Here is a 20,831-nt window from a genome sequence, read left to right as displayed (position 1 = left end):
TGACTCATACAAGCTACGCTTTGAGATAAGTCTGTGCACACCTCTATATTAGCATACAGAATCATGAATACAAGTAGAAAGGATGAAATGCTTCATATATAAATAGTACATTAACTCAAGAAATTACTGTCCTCACAGAAAAACAGGGAACAAGTATTAATTACAGATCAAATAATATATGATGCTTTAAAAATCAAATTCTATAACTGATGTATACGTATGTATGGTTTGTGTGACTGTATGTGTGTTGTGTGTGGATTTATTTACAACTTGCAATTCTATCTTCTCTAATCCTCACACTCCCCAAAGGTGACCACTTTGAAACATTCTAGCAGTTTCTTCTGAAATTTCTCTCATATTTCTAAACAATAACTATTTATATTTCTTGATTTATCCATTTTTAGACCAAGTGTGACTTTATGGTAGGTGACCCGAAGGCTAACATCTCAACCACTACCCCATACAAAATACATACACACACACACACAACTTCCCCTCAATTTTCTCCAGTATATTTCTATCACAATTTTTTATTGTATCACTATTCATTGTTTATATCATTATGACTATGTAAAGTAAGACAACTGATTATGTTTACCCTTTTCTACATTCCTGGTCTTACAAGCACCTATTTCAATTCCTAATTTTTAGGTGTCAATTTAGAATTATTGAAAATGCTCAGCCAGATGTTTCAAACTCCTAGTAATAATCTTCTTATTACTGGAAAGCCTCAATTTATCATTTCTCTTTTGTTCTTGGTGTTTCCTCTCACATCTGCTTTATCCATCTAATCCATTTTGAAATAGTTTTCTAAGCCTTTTGCACAGCACCCTCTCTGAAACCTCCATTCTCCTACAGGAGATCTACTCATTCTTTTTCTGCAACTTAAACAGGAGTAATTCTCATCTGCAATTAATTTATCATTTCAATGGGATTATGACTCAAACATAATTTCCATAACCAATCTGCTATTCATAACCAGAACCTGCTTAAAGATAATTTAAAATTATTTTTTAAAAAGTTGTTTATAAAAGTTAAAACTATTAACCTGAAAGGAAATTATTATGGTAAACACCATTTTTCTGGACTCAGACTTCTGGAATAAAAAAAATCCTTTTGAATTGTGACACAAGTACAAGAAAAGAAATTACAGGCCAATATTCCTGATTAACACAGATGCAGAAATTCCCTACAAGATACTAGCAAACTGAATACAACAGCACATTAAAAGGACCAGACACCATGATTAAGTTGAATTTATCCTTGAGATGCATGTGTGGTTCAAAATATGCAAAACAATATAATATACCACATTAACAGAATGAAGCATAAAAAATCATATGATCATCTCAATAGATGCAGAAAAAGCACTTGACAAAGCTTAAGATCGTTTCACGATAAAAACTCCCAACAGATTAATTATAGAAGGAATGTACCTCAACAAAATAAAGGCCACATATGACAAGCCTAGAGCTAACATCATACTCAACAATGAGGGAAGTGATGTTATAATCACAACAGTATAAGACGCTCCCTTAGTTTCTCACCTTCAATCTACCAGTAAAACATCCATAACTCAACAAAGGTAACTCTGCCCAACACACTAGGATGCCACAGAATTCCACACAACTGTTCATTTAAAGGTGGGTGGACTGGAACATCCAGAGGCAGAACTGGGAGAACAGATGAGGCAGTGCCTGAGATTGTGGCACCCAGCCACGGCAGCTGAGCCTGCAACTCCAGAGCACCCAGCAGTAGCAGGGGAGGCACTGCACACAACTCTGACCACCTGGTCAGAGCAGCACGTGTCCACAGCTACAGGCAACCGAGCAGCAGTGGAAGCAGCACTTGTGACCCTGTCCCTCCAGCTGTGGAGGCAACTGCAACTCTGGACCCCCCCACCACGCACAGCAGCAGCACCTACAAACCCGAAAAGCCCTAAGACAGCAGAGGAGCCCACAACCCCAGCTGCCCTCCGGACAGAGAATGAGCATCGCACTGATGGAGCACCTCCGCAGACCTGAAGCCATGTCCCCAGCTACGCGTGGCAGTCCTCATCCAAGGCCCTTACTCACATGGCTGAGGTCACTGCTGGGACTGCCCCTAGATGGATATCAACAGCTTTAAGCTATGCCTGGACTAGTTTGTAGTGACTCACTGTGGAGCATCCCCCAGACTGGCATGTGGCTGTGTATTTGTAAAGTTACCAGGGTAAGAAGCAATTAAATTTTCTCAGGCTTTCGCACCAAATTTCTAGAATTTCTGCTATACCTTAACAAATATAGTCTCCATTATTCCCTACTCTAGCATTAGAACACTGCATATTCAGAATAAGGAAAGATCACTGCAAAACCATACCTACCATTCAAAGTGGCCTCTTCTTAAGAAAATTAATATTCAGTTCAAGGCCAATTTATGCTGGCTGTGCTTGCTGCAAATCCCTATCCATGAAATCCAGGCACTTATCCAGAATTTTTCACTGATGAAATCCATAGCTTTATTGCTGTTACTACTGTTCACACTGTATTCACTTCTCTCAATCATCCTCCCCTATTGTACCAATTTGTCTCACTTTTATCCTTTTTTGTATTTGGACAACTTATAGCTGGTAACACAGAAATTTCCACAGTAAAGCTTCACAAAGAGAAGTAAGATGATGGACCCAATACCTTCTCTGAAATTCACCCTGCCCACCATGTTGGTCATACCTGTAACTTTTCGGTGCTTCAGCAGGAGCAGGAGAGCGTATCTTAGGGTGGTGCTTGTTGTCTCTGTCCCAGCTCCAAACAAATTAGACACAGTGGCTATCAAGTTTTCAAAAGTAAACTCCGTCTGTTGATTGTGCTTTTCCTAAGAATTTTTGATTTAATTTGACAGTTTACCAGCATATACAATTACAGTGAATCCAAAAAACTCACATTGTTACAAAATTAAAGAAACTCAGACACTGTTGAGTTCAGTATTAAAACAACAAGAATACCATATGGTATGGCAAAGTGTTTGGATTGACTAAATCTTCATTTCCTACTCTTACACCTTGCTTGCCTAAAAATCCCATTCCCAGCCTCTTCTGCAGCTATATTGGCCAACCAACATACTTCTTAACAATGGCCTACTGATGCCACTTTCTTATTTTTCTTCTTACTCAAAACACAGATATGAAGGTGGAGGTGGTGTAGACATCATCTTGGAACATGAGTATCTGAGCATGAAGATGAAGCCTGTGTACTAAGTATGCTTAAGAAAAACAGAAGCCACCTAAGTCCATGATTCTCTGGGGCTACCATACTAGCCCTGGACTGCCAAATGCCCAACAGGAGACTCTCTGTATGTGAGATAAACTCCATTATTTATTTAAACCTTTATTACTTGTTTTTCTTTCTTACTAGTAGGCAAACACAATATTAATTTAGGCAAATCAGAGCTGTATCTTGAAAAATGCTACAAGCCAGGATCAAGAGATTGCAATTCTCTTCTATTGCTGAAGACTTTATGTGGATTCTATATTGCCTAAAGACTCATTATGAAGCCGAAAATGTGCAAAAGCTACCATAGCAGTACATCCTAGAATACATTACAGAGAAAGAGAATGGATTCACAAAGACAAAATGGGGTCAGCCACTACTACTGTATTCCAGATGTAAGGCAACAGGCAATCTGGTCCAGGAAACAAGTGCAGGAATTAACAGGAATATATACACAGAAGAAATGTTACAAACATGAAGACAAAGAATTTGGGCATTAAATGCCCACGGAGGATGAAGGAGAGAGATGAGGTAATGCAGATGCTGAGCACAGGAAGTGACTGAACAGAGCTCTCATAAATTGGAAATTGTGAGAATAAAAGCACTTCACGAAGACAACTAAGGTTGCTTTAAGATGAAGGATATTGTGACACAAAATTGATAGTAACAATGGGATAGTTTGAAATATTAACTATGGATGTCATTAATATACAAAAAATGATTTCTCCCTATCAGTCCTCTAGACCAGCATTAATAAGGCTCTTTGAATCCCCAAGGGACCTGTGCCATGTAAAATATTGTGTCATCAATTCCATTAAGACAGACTTAATCCTACCTACAGTGGTATTCGGTAGACAAAAGTAACCATCCCCACTGGTAACAACAACTTCATTCAATTTTCTAAACTTGTCAACTCAAAATTACTCTAAGGCGAGAAGCAGAGTAGAGTACCTATAAACCATTATTAGTATTTCCATCTGTTCAAATGAATTTGAAGAATCAAATGGCTGTGTACACTTAGGCTATCAAAAAAAAGTTAGCCTATAGAAAACGTTGCTAAAAGAAATTAAAGAAGACCTAAATAAATAAAGATACATCCCATGTTCATCTATGAAAGACCTGTAATTGTTAAGATGGCATTACTTCCAATGCCTACAGTTTCAACATGATCCCTATCAAAATCACTGCTAGCTTCTTTGCAGAAATTTATTAGACTATCCTAAAATTCATATGGAAATTTAAGTGACCAACAACAGACAAAACAATCTTGCAAAAGAACAAAACTGGAGTACTCACACTTTCCAATATCAAAACTTTAAAATAAAGCTACAGTAATCAAGAGTGTGTGGTACTGACATAAAGTGAGATATACAGACCAATGAAACAGAATTGAGAGTCTCATACTTACAGTCAATTAATTTTCTACAAAGTTGCCAAGACCATTCTATGTGAAAAGAATAGTCTTTTCAACAAATGGTGCTGGGACAACTGGATATACATATGCAAAAAAGAAAAAAAAAAGAAGAAGCTGGACCCATACCTCACACTATCATCAAAATCTGATTTAAAGTGGATCACAGACCTAAATAAGAGCTAAAGCTGTAAGATTGTTAGAAGAAAAACTGGGGAGAATCTTCATGTCCTTACATTAGATAGTTTCTTAAGAAATGACACCAAAGCACAAGCAACCAGAGAAAAAGTTAATAAACTGGATTTCACAAAATTTAAAACTTTTGAATATCAAAACGTTATCAAGACGGTAAAAAGACAATCTACAAAATAGAAGAAAATATCTGCAAATTATATATCTGATAAAGGACCTGTACCTCTAATATTTAAGAACTCTTATAACTTAACAACTTAATAATAATAGCCGAATTAAAAAATGGGCTAAGAACTGAAATAGACATTCTTCCAAAGAGATATGTAACTGGCCAACAAGCTCATTAAAGATGCTCAACATCACTAGCCATCAAGGAAATGCAAATCAAAACCACAAGGAAAGACCGCTTCACACCTACTAGGATGGCTGGAATCAAAAAGACAAGATATTAAGAAGCACTGTCAAAGATGTAGAGAAATTGTAACCTTCATACAATGCTGGTGAGAATATAAAATGGTGCAGACAATTTTATGCATAAGTTTTCTCCTAAGAGTTTTAGTTTCAGCTCTTACACTTAAGTCTTTGATCCTCCAAAGGTTAAATATAAAGTTATCAAAGACCTGACAAGTCTACCACCAGGTATATATCCAAGAGAAATTGAAACATATGTATAAACAAAAATTTGTATACAAACGTCCACAGAAGTGTTATTCCTAATAGCCAAAAAACAGAAACAACCAAAATGTCCATCAACCAACAAAAATATATAAAATATGGTATATCCACAATGACATATCATCCAATCATTCAAAGGAATGAAATACTGATATATTGCACATCATCAATGAACCCTGAAAACATTAAGTGAAAGAAGCTATACAGAGAAAGCCACATATCGTATAATTCCATTAATATGAAATGTCCAGAATAGCTACTCTATAGAGACAGAAAGTAGATTAGTGATGTCTAGAGCAAGAAAGGATGGGGAGCAATGGGGGTGACTCCAAAAGTATAAAACTTTTCTTTTCAAGGTTATAAAAATATTCAGAAATTGATTGTGGTGGTGGTGACAGCACAACTCTGTGGAAATACGAAACTACTGAATTGTACTTAAACTGTGTGAAGGGTATGGTATGTGAATTATACTCAATAAGGATTTATCAAAAAATAATGTTATACTCTAAATACCATAGTGAAATCCAGAGAAATAATGTGGTTTTTAAATATAGCACTGAGGAAGCAGGCTAATTGAAATTACTGAAATACCAGACTTTAAAGCCTCCTTAGCCCAGGATTAGTGGAGAAGCTTCATAGCGTTAAGGAAACCCCTCAAAATATGTGCAGAATATCAAGAACTCATATAGACGTGTTCTTCTGAGAAGGTATCCATACTTTTAATCAGATTCTCAAGTCAACTGGACCCCAGAAAGATAAAAATATTTGCCCCAGCAAGAGAGAAAGCAGAGAGCAGTAATAATTTGCTTCTTCCTTCCTCCAGTTTCTTCAAACCATACCATCTGCTTTACTTTGCTCCACCTGGGACACATGATTTGAGCAGTCCAGTTCAAATCCATAGACAATTCTTTCAAAGCAACCTTCATCAGCATCTGTGACTCCTCGCCGTTTTAGTATATTAACTGATTTCTCATTTCTGCCCAGTGCTACAAACTGGTTGAATAAAATAATCGTGGCCTCAGATAAAGGAATTTCCTTCTCTAGAATTAGCTCTTTACAGTGTGTTCTGCCTTTCCTCAGTTCAGGAAGTTCTCTGCACCCACACGAGGGTTTTGATGTCATCTACATTACTCTTATCATAGTTTCCAACCTGACCCTACTACTATTCAAATTCACTGTTCAGATTTACTATCTGAATGTTTCTCTCCTTGGTTGAACTTCTCAAATAAGGTATTTGGTCATATTATTGAAATTTCCCATACAATCCCTACAATTTGGCTCTCATCCCCTCCGCCAACTAAAACCAATCTTTATTGATCTCTGATAACATGACAAGATGGGCAGCTTGATTTTATTTCAGAATCTTCTGTATTTCCACGGTCTAAACTTTCATCAAACCAAAGTTCAAAAAAAAGAAAAATCTCACAGCTGGTCCTTGAGCTCCATTCTTATGATACAGTTCATCTCATAGAACTTTCAGGATAATTTTCCCCAGTAGTTATTTGCATTCTACTCTTGTTTTGGCTCACACATCTCTGCCTGATCAAATCAAAATTTTTCATGCCAAAACTCAGGTTTACAGTTACTGGACAGACACCAACCTCCACCTCTGCATCTGTCTAAATTTATTTTTGATGACATTCAGTTCAGGCTTCTCTCTTCTAGCCATCTAATTTCCTTACCACAACACACCTCTGAACCTCTCATTGTATCTTTCTACCAATCTGAAATTCCCTCCCCTATGACTTACTGCAAATATTTGAAGAGCTACATCAAACCTTAGGACAAAGAGGAAGCCCATCCAGGTTAAACTCTTCCTTCTCACCCTCCCACATGCTGTGTGACATGATCACATCCACCTTCCTTCTATGGCTCAATATTTTGTATGTCTCACTTGTTTGTATTTCCATTTCACCTGGGATATACATTCCTTTCTCCTCAGGTAGCCTATTAGTACCTAACAAACAAGGTCAATATATTCTAGTTATTTAACAGTTCAATTTTAAATCTCTCATGATGTTCAGTCCAGATCCATGCACACACAAGTACCCAAAGTGCTCGTCAAGCATTTCTTGTCTAACCATTTAAACATCCCAAATAAGTACAGAACTAGTCAATGAACCAAACAATTCAGGCAAACAGATAACCAATCTGTCATTAACATTTTACCTGTTCCATTTTGATCAGAAAACAGTCAATGAAGTCCCGAGGGTTGTTAATGTCCAGGGATACCTGGTGTTCTTTTATTTTCTCCAAAACATAGCTTTCTAAATAAGCAAAATTTTTAAGTATTTTGTTATGACTTCCTGGGAGATAGTCAATGAAAGCAGGGAAATTGTTGCAGACCTTAAAGATTAAAAAAATACATTGTTTATTAACTAAAAACATATATCGGAGACATACACCATATGCAAAGCCCTGGTTAAAAACAGAGATGAATACAAAATGGTCTCTGTCTTCAGGGGGAGCATTTTATATTGTACATATAAAGTAATTCTCTCTGCTGGTAGAGATATTTAAGGGAGAAAATTCTGACCAGTTGATGATAATTGATAGTAATTTTCTATACTCATACATCAACCTTATAGTATTAAAGCATCTTTACAGCAATTCTTTCATTTTCTAACTTAGTTTTTTGTTACAACCTATAGAATGAGATGAATTACTAGGACTCACAGTTTACAGATGAAGACAGAGGTTAAGGAAGTGTGGGTAAGCTGACATAGAGCACAAAGCCACTCCCTGCTGGTTCTACTATCAGGCAGCCCCAGAAACAGAACCACTCTTCTAATTCAGCAGGACGCAAAACTGGCAGGAAACCCGACTCAGCATTTTACAGATAAAGTACATGTGCACCACAGCAGGCAAGTGACTTTTCTAAGATCATGTGGTTTTATTTAGGCAGAGTACAGGACACACAAGCTCAGCACAGGGAAAAATCGTGGTGTTTGTTCATGGTTCATACACCAGAATACCAATCATTCTGTCATCTCAACCCCAATACTTTGTCAGCTCGGATCCCAAACTGACACATGACACACCCCTGCCCTAGTCAGCGTTCCCTGGCAGCATCTGTTCACAAACATTCTCCCTCCTTGAGAGATAGTCTCTTCCTTTCTTAATTAGGATATTTCTGCTAAGTTAAAGTGATGAAGAGGTCAATAAATGTGACTAGAGGACAAGACTTATGAGCAACAGAGACCTTTCAGCAAGGACCTGGGGGTTCACCGGGTGCTATGGCCATGCTTTGGGGCAGTTATGGAAACTGTGTTTTAGGGGGTAATGGAAAAATCACTGGCCAGGAACCCAATAGGCTTGAATTCAGGTATTTCTTTTCTTGTCTGTAAAATAAAGGCTCAGCTATCTTTCCCAGATTTTCACTCTGTGATGCTAGCTCTGGGCAGGACTATGGTGTTCAAATATTCACAGATTAACATCAGCAAAAACAGTGCAATAGATAGCTCCAAAGGCCCAGCCCTACAAAGAATGTTGGAAAATCAAGCAAAAACTGTCAGAATCAATTTCTCAGAACTCTTGAATTCAAAGGTTTGGAGCAATCACGTGAATGCTGAATCAAGAAAAAAGGTAACTTAAAAATGGTGGGAAAGATTTGTGGCTTTTTTCCCCCTTGTTCCACCTCCCTCCTCAGTTTGGCAGTGGTCTTCACAAGGGAAGCTTCTGATGTGGGACCCTGGTTCCTAGTTCTGGAGGGACCAGAGCAGACCTCACTCACAAAGAATTGTGTTTCTGCGTCCTGACCTCTCTGGGGCCAAAGAACTGACACAGGCATCTGTCTTTATGTCATCTAACTTAGAACTCAGGGTGGAAAAGCAGCAGGTATGTCTCAAAAACCCTGCAAGATGAATGAACAACCTACAGCCACCTGGGGCAAAAGATTACAGTTAAGGCATTCAACAGAGCACCTGACCTCGGGAAGAAAAGCTGGGCGGTGGGGGGAGTCCCTCTGGGAAATTAGAACATTTGAAAGCACTCACGTATACTGAGGAACTCAGAAAGCTACACACATGCCCAGGGCAGGACACAGGCTAAATAAAGACCTGAGAGACACTATGTTTTCACTGCTGATCTCTAGGCTTAGCGCAAGCAACAAGTGAAGACCAAGACAGAGTTAAAAATGGCCTGGCTAAGGGCTGAATGAGTGCCCAGCAACACAGAGGCAATCTGGAAGAGTTATTTCCATCCTTCCTTCCATCCTTCCTTCTTTCCCCTCTTCCCCTCTTTCTCTTTCTCTTCCTCATTCTATCTCTACCCCTTTCTCTTCACCTCTTTTTTTGGCTCCTCACATTCAAGGACATCTCTATCCAAACACTAGCTGAACATAAGTCAAAGGAACAGATTTCAGAGACCACATACACACACAAAAGACTCTGCAAAAATAGTTTAGAAAAGTCACTAAATAAACAAAGACCTATAGCCTGTAACGGGGTGGGGGGGAGAACCTCCCCCCCCAAAAAAAAACCCGTAGGGTAAGAAAAAAAACAAAACAAAGAGAGGAGAGAAACTAAGTCCCAGAGTTACCACACTGTAATATCCAAAATGTTCAGTTTTCAAACATTCATTTCACAGCCTGGTCCATATGTAATTCTGAACCTGTCAGAAGAACATAAATGATTTTTCAGGAAGAGAAGATCTTGACCTTACCTGGATCCATGGGGAGCTCACAATCCTGAGGTTTTCATTAAATTTTTCCAGCAAACTAAGAAAATCGTGATCTGTATAATCAAAACGGTTCTGGAAAATAATGGAGCAGATCACGTTGCAGGGAGCACAGCCCAGGATCACAGGGTGAAGCTAAAGAATTGGAAAGATTTATAAAACATTATTAAAATATACATATAAAACTTTGTTGTGGTTAACAAGTAATTTTAGAATTTCTAAAGCAGTATCTACCTAGAAATTCCCTTATCAGCAAAACTTTAAGTATGCTTAAAGTCAACACACCACTTTTCCCTTAAACATGACTGACCATTCCATCCCAGTTTGAGGTTTAATAACAATTAATAATAAATTTTCCAAATACTCCAGTTATATTATTGCCTTGACCCAAGGTGCTGGTTATTTTGAAAAGCAGGAAAAAAAAAAAGAAAAAAAAATTAAAGGTTGGTTTTTAAAACACTTAATAATTCAGGCTATTTATCAATGTAGAATCACATCTGCCTGGTAAGCTTATAGCCAATCAAGCATTGATGTAGGAAGGAAAAATAGTTAGGGACCCAGAAAACGTTTATACATAATGAATAGTTGAAGGAACAGCTTGTAGAATCAGTGAAGGAACAGATTAAAGACAGAAAGATTATGGAAAAATTCAGGTATTTGATGGAACAATAGAAAAAAGCAAAAGCCGTCCATGTTGCATGAAAAGAAAAACTAACACAAATGAACGCAAATTATAAGATAGATTTGTTTTCCTAAAATAAAAGTATGTAAGAATTCTTCACTTCAAACTTAAATCACAGATAGGGCAAACAAGAAAGGTTAAACTGATAAACGGAGTCCCTTCGTCTCTCTATTGCAATGTGGTGGGGGAGGGGGGAACATCCTGCTCTAAGAAATAGTGTCCTTACTCCCAACCAGGCCTCACATTTAACTTATTTGACAGAACCTGCTCTCTCAATTCTGGGATATTGCTATATATACCCATCAACAGAATACCATGCTATTATAAAATTTTAAATTCGAATTTAGATCAATTCCATCACTGTACAGATAGAGCAGAAGAAAAGTAGTTTTCTTTTTTAGGGGACAATATTTAAATGAAGTTGCTATAATCAAACAATCAATAAAATTTATATGCCCAAATCCACATCACAGATGTAATTAAGGGTGACTTGAATCAAGGTGTTGTGAAGAAATGATAGGGAATTAAGTAACAGGAAACCTGTTAAACAACTGCTCCTCTGCCAGGCTCCTTTTCAGCTGAAACATGCCAGGGCACTAAGCTTTCAGGAAAAAAACTTCTTTTAGAAGGCAGTGGATGATTTCCTTCTGTGTGTTGACAACTAAAATCTGATTTTTAATCTTTCCTTCTACTTCCTTTGAAAAAGAGAATTACTGAGCAGGGAAATTTGGAATTCAGACTGAAAATAAGATTCATTGTGACAAGCACTTCACAAGTCAGTATAGCCGGCAGTAGGTGGTAAAAAAAATTACCAAAAAGTTCTAACTTAAAATCCAGTTGTTATAAAATGTATGTGGGATTTTATTTTTATTCAGATGGTGAGGATAACAGATCAGCAGATGATAGCCATCAAAAAGACAGTTTGTTACTTACACATCCCAAGAAGAGGGGGTACACCACACAGGGCCACAAGGGGGAGCACCAAGGTCAGTCAGGAGGCAGAAGGGTCAAGGGGAAAGCATGGGCCAGAGCCTTTACTGGGGTTTTCATTGAAGAAATGAGCAATGCACGGTATGTATGCTGACTAAGTTGAGGATTAGATAGTTTGGGTAATTTCAGAGGGCTCTAGACTATAGGGGTGGTCTCTAGTTGTCCAGTAACTGGCCTTGGGTTGATTTAAGGCAGGGAGAATATTGCCTTGGTGTGTGAAAGTTTAATAAAGGAGGTGGCTAGGGGATATGGACATTGGATAGGTTAGTTTGAAAATCAAAGGCATGCTCACAGACAAGATGTTTGCTCTCAGAATTAGCTAATCCTGGGAAAGGCAGTTGTTCCCTGGGTCTGCAAGGCCCCCAAGATGTCAAAGTATCATAACAGAGAAAATTAAAAACATGATTATTACATTAATAAAGGAGGAGAGGAATACAAAGAAAACTGAAAACAGAAGCCACTACTAGGGAAGGCAGGGCAATGAATTATTAATAAAAGCTGAAATCTGTTTGAATAAATCATTTTATAACCTGGCATTTGGGGAATGTTGAGGATTATGCTATAGCATCTATTTCTTAAAATATATAAAACAATACTTAAGTAGGGAACAACATTAAATAACTTAAGCTGATAATTTAAAAGCAGTTGTTTACAAGGAAATCACAGCTAACGAGGTCTGCACTAAGGGATGCCAAAGCAATTAAAATCATAGAAAAGTATCATTATGGGCCAGAACATCAAGTAAAGGGTCTTGGAAGAAACCTTCAGATATGTGAGTGAGGCTGAGCATACAAATATAGGCCAATTAAAAAGCACATATCATTTGTTTCATGCTTCATCAGGGTGTGATGAGGTCATTTCTACCGTGTCCACCTGACAAGTACTCCTTGTTGAAATGTTCTGGAATAGATAACCCACATTTACACTATAGGAAAAATACTGTTCTCTAACGTCAAAAAACTAAGACTCAAAACTGTCTACCTTTATGACCTAATGATTTGAAAACAAGAGTTCAGGACAGAATAGCATTAAATGACTTTTAATCCACACTGTATGCACCATTCTGGGCCTACACACACACACAACAAGCATAAATACACAAAAGCTCCTTTGCTTCTCTGGGTCAAATCCTTCCTCCTCCACATGAGGACTCACAGCCACTACCCACATGAAAAATGGGGCCGCCCCTGAAATGTTTCCAAGGATGTCACTGGAGAAGTGAGCAGCCTGTTAAGGTCAGAGATTGAGTACAGAAATCACCCACCATTGGTTTTTCTCAACTCCTCCACAAGGCAGCGGGCTTCCTCTTGAACACGGTCCTCAATGCTCCTCTTACCCATTCCGAAATTCCGCAGGGTCATGAGGGAGAAGCGCCGGATCTCCTTTCATCTCTTTCCATTGCTGAAGAGGACTCCTACCAGGAGGGGAAGCAGAGACTAGGAGGGAGGTCCTAGGAAAGGAGGAGTGAGCTGACACTTGCCAGCCTCTGGGATGAACCAACTCTGCTGAGGAGTTTTTCAAATTTCTGTTCTCCACCCTCCCCACACCCATTGCCAATGCTGAATATGAAACATGCACACATACCATATCCCTTATTAACTCTTTCAGCCAATGGGAAACTCCCTCTTCCAGAAAACTCTTCTCCCATTATCAATTAGGGCTTCTTTCACTGCTTCATATCCATGCAACACAATGGTGGGCTTCAAGCCAAAATACAGAGTGAACACAGGGCCATAAACTTTTGAGAGCTGGAAAATGGAAAGAAAATGCAAATATTTTAAAAATTGATAAAAATTTTAAAAAATTAATTAAAAATTTTTAAAATTAATTCAAAAATGTTTTAAATTAAAAAATATTTAAAAGAAAATGCAAATATTATCAAAAAAAGTCACAATTTGGTCTATTTTACTCATGATTAAGATTGCTATCATCACATTGTCGACGTTTTTATTCTGCCACACATAATTTCAAACATTTCTGGATCTTATATATAAACGGGGTGATAATTCAACATCATTCACGATAAAAAGTCTCACCAAAGTGGGCATAGAGGGAACATATCTCAACATAATAAAGCCATTTACAACAAGCCCACAGGCAACATAATATTCAACAGTGAAAAGCTGAAAACCTTAGTGCTAAATTCAGGAAGAAAACAAGGATGACCACTCTCACCACTTCTATTCAACATAGATTGGAAATCTTCGCCACAGCAATCAGACAACAAAAGGCATCCAAAGTGGGAAGGAAGAAGTACAAATGTCACTATTTGCAGATGACATCATACTATATCAAGAAACATGTCTCCACCAAAAAACTATTATAACTAAGAAATGTATTCAGCAAAGTTGCAGGATACAGGATTAATATAGAGAAAGCTGTTGTGTTTCTATATACCAATAATGAACTATCAAAATGAAAGTTTAAAAAAAATCCCATTTAAAGTCACATCAAAAAGGATGAAATAGCTAGGAATAACCCAATCAAAAAATTGGCACAAGGCCTAAATAGACACTTTTCCAAAGAAGACATACAGATGGTAAACAAGCACATGAAAAGATGCTCAAAACCACTACTAGAGAAATGCCAATCAAAACCACAATGAGGTATCACCTAACACCAGTCAGAAAGGCTATCATCAGAAAGTCTACAAATAATAAATGCAGGAGAGGGTGTGGAGGAAAGGGAACCCTCCTACACTACAGGTGGGAATGTCAATTGCTGCAGCCACTATGAAAAATGGTATGGAGGTTCCTCAAAAAAAAACAAAAATTGACTTACCACATCATCCAGCAATTCCACTTCTGGTTATACATCCAGAAAAAACAAAGATTCTAATTTGAAAAGATACATGCACCCCAAAGTTCACAGTAGCACTATTTAAAATAGCCAAGACATGAAAGCAATCCAAGTGCCCATCAACAGACCACTGGCTTAAGATGTGATACATATACACAATGGAATATTATTCAGTCATTAAAAATTGTGACCAACTACACTTCAATTTAAAAAAAAAAGAAATGCTTTGCAGCAACATGGACAGGCCCAAGGAATATTATGCCTAGTGAAAGAGGTCAGAGAAATAAAAAATACTATATGATATCACTTAAACACAGAATCTAAAAAATAACACAAATGAATCTATATACAAAACAGAAACAGACTCACAGACATAGAAAACAAATTTACGGTTACCAAACAGGGGAAAGTACAAATTGGGAGTACGGGATTAACAGACACAAACTACCATACATAAAATAGATAAGCAACAACGATTCACCGGACAGCAGAGAGAATATATTTAACATCTTGTAACAGGCCACCGCCAAGATGGCGGCGCCCAAGCTGCGCTGCATTTTCCATCCGGTGGTTTGGTACCTCAGGCCAGTCAGGAGTCTTGCTCCCGGGGCTGCGTGAGGCCCACTCAGGCTCTCAGGGGTTGCTGGCGGTGCAGAAGGCTCAGGGTCTGTTCAAGTTCTTCCCCGAGAGTGGTGCGAAGACTGAGTTCACAGAGCTCTTCGACCCCGGCACCACAGGCAACTTTCCTCAGGCCACCTATTGCGGATTCGACACCACAGCCCACTCACTGAATGCAGGGCACCTGCTGGTGCTGTTGGGCCTGTTTTCATTTCCAGCGAGCGGGCCACAACCGGATCAAGCTGGTGGGAGTCAGGCGGACGCGGAGCGCGAGGCGCCGGACGCGGAGCGCGAGGCGCGCGCACGCAACCTGCACCCAGGACTCAAGGCGCCTCACTAACCCGCAGACCTGGGGCAGCTTCCGGTGCTGGACGACTCGGTGCGGGGCTAGAAGCAGCTCCTGAAGAACTTCCGGTCGGCAGTGGGCGGCTGCTTCCGCATGGGCGCACAGCTGAGCTCGCTGATCGTGCAGACTGGGCTCAAGAGCCCCAGGAGCATGAGTTTGGCCGGGTTTTTCTACCATGTGCTCCAGGACTGTGATTTCTACTACCTATTCTAGCGTTATGGAAGCCAGGCCCAGCTGGGTGATCTGATCAGCTGGGCAATATCATTTCAGGATACGAGTTCATACACAACTTGACTGGAAAAGACGTTTTTGGACTCTGTTCCTCTAATTACAATTGGAGCAAAACTGGGAAAGTCCGCCAGCGGTGCTGTTGGGCCAAACAGGTATAAGACATCTCCGTTTGAATTGTTCCAGTTTTTTTGTCAGGCAGCATGACTATTTGGCAGAAGGTTACCTGACGCTCTTTACTTTTATGCCTCCTTCCAGGGGTTGACCACATAATGCAGCTGCATGTCAAAGAGCCAGAAAAGCCGAGTCCTTAGAAAGGACTTGCAGAAGTAACAAAGTTTGTTCGTGAACGAAAAGGGCTGGACTCTGCTAAAAAGGTGTACACAAGCCCTTTATCGTAGCAGCATAGATGCACTGGAGGTCATGTCTGATCAAAAGTTAAAAGAATTGTTTAAAGAAGCTTCATTTTCTGGAATTTTGTTTTAACATTTTTATTGTTATAGTCAATTTACAATGTTGTGTCAATTTCCAGTGTAGAGCACAATTTTTCAGTCATACATGAACATACATATATTCATCGTCACATTCTTTTTTGCTGTGAGCTTCATTTTCTGAATTAGTCCTTGACCCAGGAACAAGCGTCCTAGATACATGCTGCAAAGCAAATGCCTGATGGTCCTGAGGGTATCGGATGATAACAGAAGGCGGAGTCAGTATAAATCACAGACAAGTAATAAATCCTGAGAGTATTTTAGTTTTTTGCAGAACATATTCTTAAGAATGGACTTTCATTACTTAAAATAGGAAAAAGGAATTTCTACATTATAAGATGACTTCAGCTATGGTGAAAATCCTTCTGGTGGTTCAAACAAATTTATACATTATTCATTCTCAAGACATTCGAACTTACACTTTTGCTTATGCAAATGAAACAAAGAGAATGGAGTATACTCTAGGCATCACAGCGTGAGTAATTTCATTATTTATATAGGTTGGTTTTGTGTGTATAACAGTGGGATATTTTAATTCCTAATCCTTAAATATGAAGGACTCCCACAGAAAAGCATGACTTCCAGAGTAATCTCTTAATAATTTTACTTCATAAAAAAAAAAAAACTAATGGTTGTTTTCCTGTCCTGTTCTTGCTCTTTTGGATATGGGAGAGGGAAAATGAAAAAGAGGTAGTATAGGAATTGTGGGTACTTTTATATCAGGTGTATATATCACTGAATTTTTTTGTTGTTTAGGAAGCTAATACAGTTCTCCTTAAAAAAGGAAACATGGTAGAGGAAGCCATAGTTGGCATTAGAAATTATAGTAGAAGTAGTTTCTTTTCAAAGAAAAGAACAAAAATCAGTACCTGACTTTTCAGAAAGTTTCTAATTCAATTTTCCAGTCCCATGCCTGTGTTTCCATATAATTAAATTTACTCAAGCCTTGTCTTTTTATTTAGTAAAGTAAGGCAGCAATGATTTATAAACTTTTAAATTAGTTTTGAGTTTCAAATTCTGTCCCCAAGCATATTGCAACTTGAGATGAACTGAAAAGTTAAGTGACCAACCAGACAGAAGAGAGTTAACCAAATGAGACTATCCAAAGATAAAAGGGCTAAAAAAAAAAATTCAGGTCAGATTTAAAGGATTTGGAATCAAGGCTTAGTTAAATTAAGCTCTACATACATCAGGTGAGTTAATCCTCCAGCACTATTTGCAACATGTGAAAAACCAAGATGATAGCACCCTTACGTCCCTGAGGATCAAGTGAAACACAAACACACATGAAATGGTTTACAATCAGATTTCTTTTAGAACTTACAGGCAGCATAGCATGGCTTTAGAGTTCAAATTCTAACCATTTACTACCTGGATTTCTTGCAGCAAGCCTCTCATGGCTTCAGAGTTCAAATTCTAACCATTTACTACCTGGATTTCTTGCAGCAAGCCACTCATGGCTTCAGAGTTCAAATTCTAACCATTTACTACCTGGATTTCTTGCAGCAAGCCACTATCTTCATGTGCAAAAATGGAGATGTTAATAATACTTCAGGCAATTCTGAAAATCTAATAGGAGAAATATCATAAAACTTTCATACAGTATAAGCTGTACTGCTGTGTTCCAAAGTAGATTTAAGTGTTAAAAAGTTCTGGTTTATCTAAATCTTCTTCTGAGAGTAGAGTTGGGAAGAATTCACTCCTTGACAAAGTTTTATGTCACTATATGCTGGCAATTTTTTGACATAGTAAGTAATAGGTATCCAATGTAAATGTCAGAGATCATCTCTATGGTTCAGAACTTCACTGTTTGAGGGCCAACAAAAGGTTTTCTCTTTCCATACCTATCTTGCCTCTGTTTTTCTTTGTACAGGGTGTGTAGTACCAGCAAGTGCATTACCACAGCAGGTAACGTTTTCAAATTGAAATTTGTTTGATATATTGGAGAAAGGTGCATTATACTTACTTTTCCCTCTCCAAATTTAATAGGCTGGAATAGCATGGTAGTCACCAGATCTATCCGAAATAAGTCATGTATGGCTATAATTTCAAAACTGATGTTGAATGATGGCAGAGTGATTTTAAAGTGTGCTAACAAACATTTTGGAAGCATGTATTCTATGAAGATATAGAGTTGTACCATATCATAGCAGACTGAGTCTGTTTTTTTTATGTTTGAGATCAGTTGCTGAGCCTATTGTTTCTTAGTAAGTAGGTACCATTAGATAAAGATAACAGACACCTCCATATTGTTCCTGCCAGTAGTCCTTCATGAATGTCGTGACTTAAAAAATTTTAATATCTGCAATATATAATTTATCTTAACATGTATAATGTAATTCATGTCAAGAATCACCTGGGGAATTTTAAAATGTGTGTATGTTCTAGACCTCACTCCCAACCCCCTGAAAGCCTTTAGGAGTATGTGTGTCCAGATGTTTTGCTTTAAATAATAAAGCTCCACCACTATTTTCATTAAAAGCAAATCTTATAATATCATATAATAGCATAAAATCTTCAAAAAAAAGTGAATCACTATGCTGTACACCTGAAACTAATGCAGTATTGTAAATCAATTATAAATTTTTATCATCAGTAAAAAATTTTTAGACTAAATATGATGCTGATAGTTATATCACCTCTGATGTACCAGGCAATGGCCTGGGCGATTGGTACTCAGATTATTACTAACCACCAGATCAACACCTTGAGATAAGTCTATTTACACTGTTTTATAAATAAAGAGATTGAGGGTCAAAGAATTTCCTGTTTATTTGCAGTGTGTCACACCTAATAAATAGAAGACCCAAATTTCAGCACTTCTTATTCGACCTCTAGTGCCTGAGCAATTTATCAGTCCCCAGTGCCTACCTTAGGGCCAATTTCCAGCTGACTACTTCCGGATCACCTGTAAAGGTCATCCCATGGGAGTTGTGACTCAGTAGTGATAAATGCTAGAAATTTGTATTTTTTAAAACCACTCTAGGTGATTCAAATGCCCAGCCCATTTCCAAATCTGCTGGTATTACTAACACAGAAAGGGTGTAAGCGTAACAGAGGCAGTGTCAGGACATGCAGCATCTCATGAAAGAACAGTTTCTTCCACCCTGCAGCGTTCTTGGCCTCAGCCGCTTTGTGCAGAATTCAGAAAGATTCAGTCACCACCCAGCTGGCTCTGACTAGTTAACTCTTTTCTATCATTCACTCATGCTGGTCCTGATCCCCAGCTATTTACTGGACATCAGGCATAATTTGCTTCTTCAGAGAAGTTCAAAATTCATGGCTGTTCTGACCAAAACATACAGTTTGTATAGTAAATGACTTCTTGAATGAAATCTCTGATGACAAAACACTTCCCTTACCATTCACTTGCAGCCCCAAATCATAGCAAATGGTGGTGAAATAAAGAAGAGAAGGAGCACTCCCATCTTCTGCCACTTTATTATTTTGATTCTACCATACAAAGATCTAAATGCTTCTCCAATCACAAAATGCATTACTTCATTCCACTGTTCTTGACAATGACAGACCAAAGGTAAAACTCTACAGGGAGTATTTGCTTTAAAATGACATATTTTAATATATTATAATAAATAGATTTTATTTTAAAGTAGAAGTTAACTTACTTACCCTTTGCAAGCCGTGGGAGGACTATAAAACATACTTACATTTCTTAAAGATTTGCTGATGTCCTTAACATCTAACTGTAGGATATTTCCAAGAATTGGGAGAGGAGTGGGGCCAGGCGGGAGGTTCCCTCTTTGAGATCTCTGTTTCCACAGAGACAGGAGAAGCCAACAGGAGAGACAGAGCACGAGGACCACAGCTAGATCCATTGAAGCTTTCTCTTCTTACTTAGACAACTGTGAGCCTGAAATCTAAAGCTTTTCTAACAGTCCAGCTAATTCAACCTGTGAGTCTTTGATTCATAATGACTCAAAGTAAACAATCAGCTAGGTGTACTTTAATCTCTCTTATGAAGGGAATTTGGCCCTCTGATAAAGATTAACATAAGGTGTTCTTTGCTCTAGTTTCTGTCTAATGCCCCACCCTGGACAATCTGGTTTAACAGGTCTAGAGTGGAGCCCAGGTACTGGTAATTGTTTAAAAACACCCCATGTGGTTGAGAACCAGTGAAGTCAGTGATTTAATTTTTAAAAAATTGATCAACATTCTGGATTCCCAGATTAATGACCAGTTGAGAATTTATGGCTTTGAGGGCAAATCCTTGTATATTAAAAAATGTTTATCCTTTAATGCTTGATCAAGCACTAAGATACTTTGTTCTTGAAAATGAAAGCCTTTTGAAATATTTTAGTGCACTGTACCAACATTATAGCTTCCTAAACATAAACTTGGTAACGTAACTCATACATCTTGAAAGTCAAACATGTATCAAGTAATTAGCTAAGTAAATTTACATGTATTTTACATCAAACTCTCCTCCTCCCACCCCCACAAAAAACCACTAGAAGAA

At 38.2% G+C, this 20,831-nt stretch overlaps 1 protein-coding gene and 1 pseudogene across 1 annotated transcript in view; one reads left to right on the top strand and one right to left on the bottom strand.

Annotated features, from left to right (window-relative positions):
- Positions 1–20,249, bottom strand: part of LOC102541494 (cytochrome P450 2C18) — a 36,594-nt gene extending 16,345 nt beyond the window's left edge. Inside the window, 8 exon segments of the mRNA XM_072971671.1 lie at positions 2,709–2,850; positions 7,693–7,869; positions 10,186–10,318; positions 10,320–10,335; positions 13,137–13,286; positions 13,457–13,520; positions 13,522–13,620; positions 20,023–20,249. Coding sequence (XP_072827772.1) covers positions 2,709–2,850; positions 7,693–7,869; positions 10,186–10,318; positions 10,320–10,335; positions 13,137–13,286; positions 13,457–13,520; positions 13,522–13,620; positions 20,023–20,190 — 949 coding nt within the window. The 5' untranslated portion in view covers positions 20,191–20,249.
- On the top strand, positions 15,203–16,711 carry LOC107034236 (tyrosine--tRNA ligase, mitochondrial pseudogene; annotated as a pseudogene).
- Positions 20,250–20,831: the final 582 nt, after the last annotated feature.

The sequence above is a fragment of the Vicugna pacos genome, chromosome 11 (genome assembly GCF_048564905.1).
Source record: "Vicugna pacos chromosome 11, VicPac4, whole genome shotgun sequence".
NCBI classification, from domain to species: domain Eukaryota; kingdom Metazoa; phylum Chordata; class Mammalia; order Artiodactyla; family Camelidae; genus Vicugna; species Vicugna pacos.
This window is presented reverse-complemented; position numbering and strand designations above follow the sequence as displayed.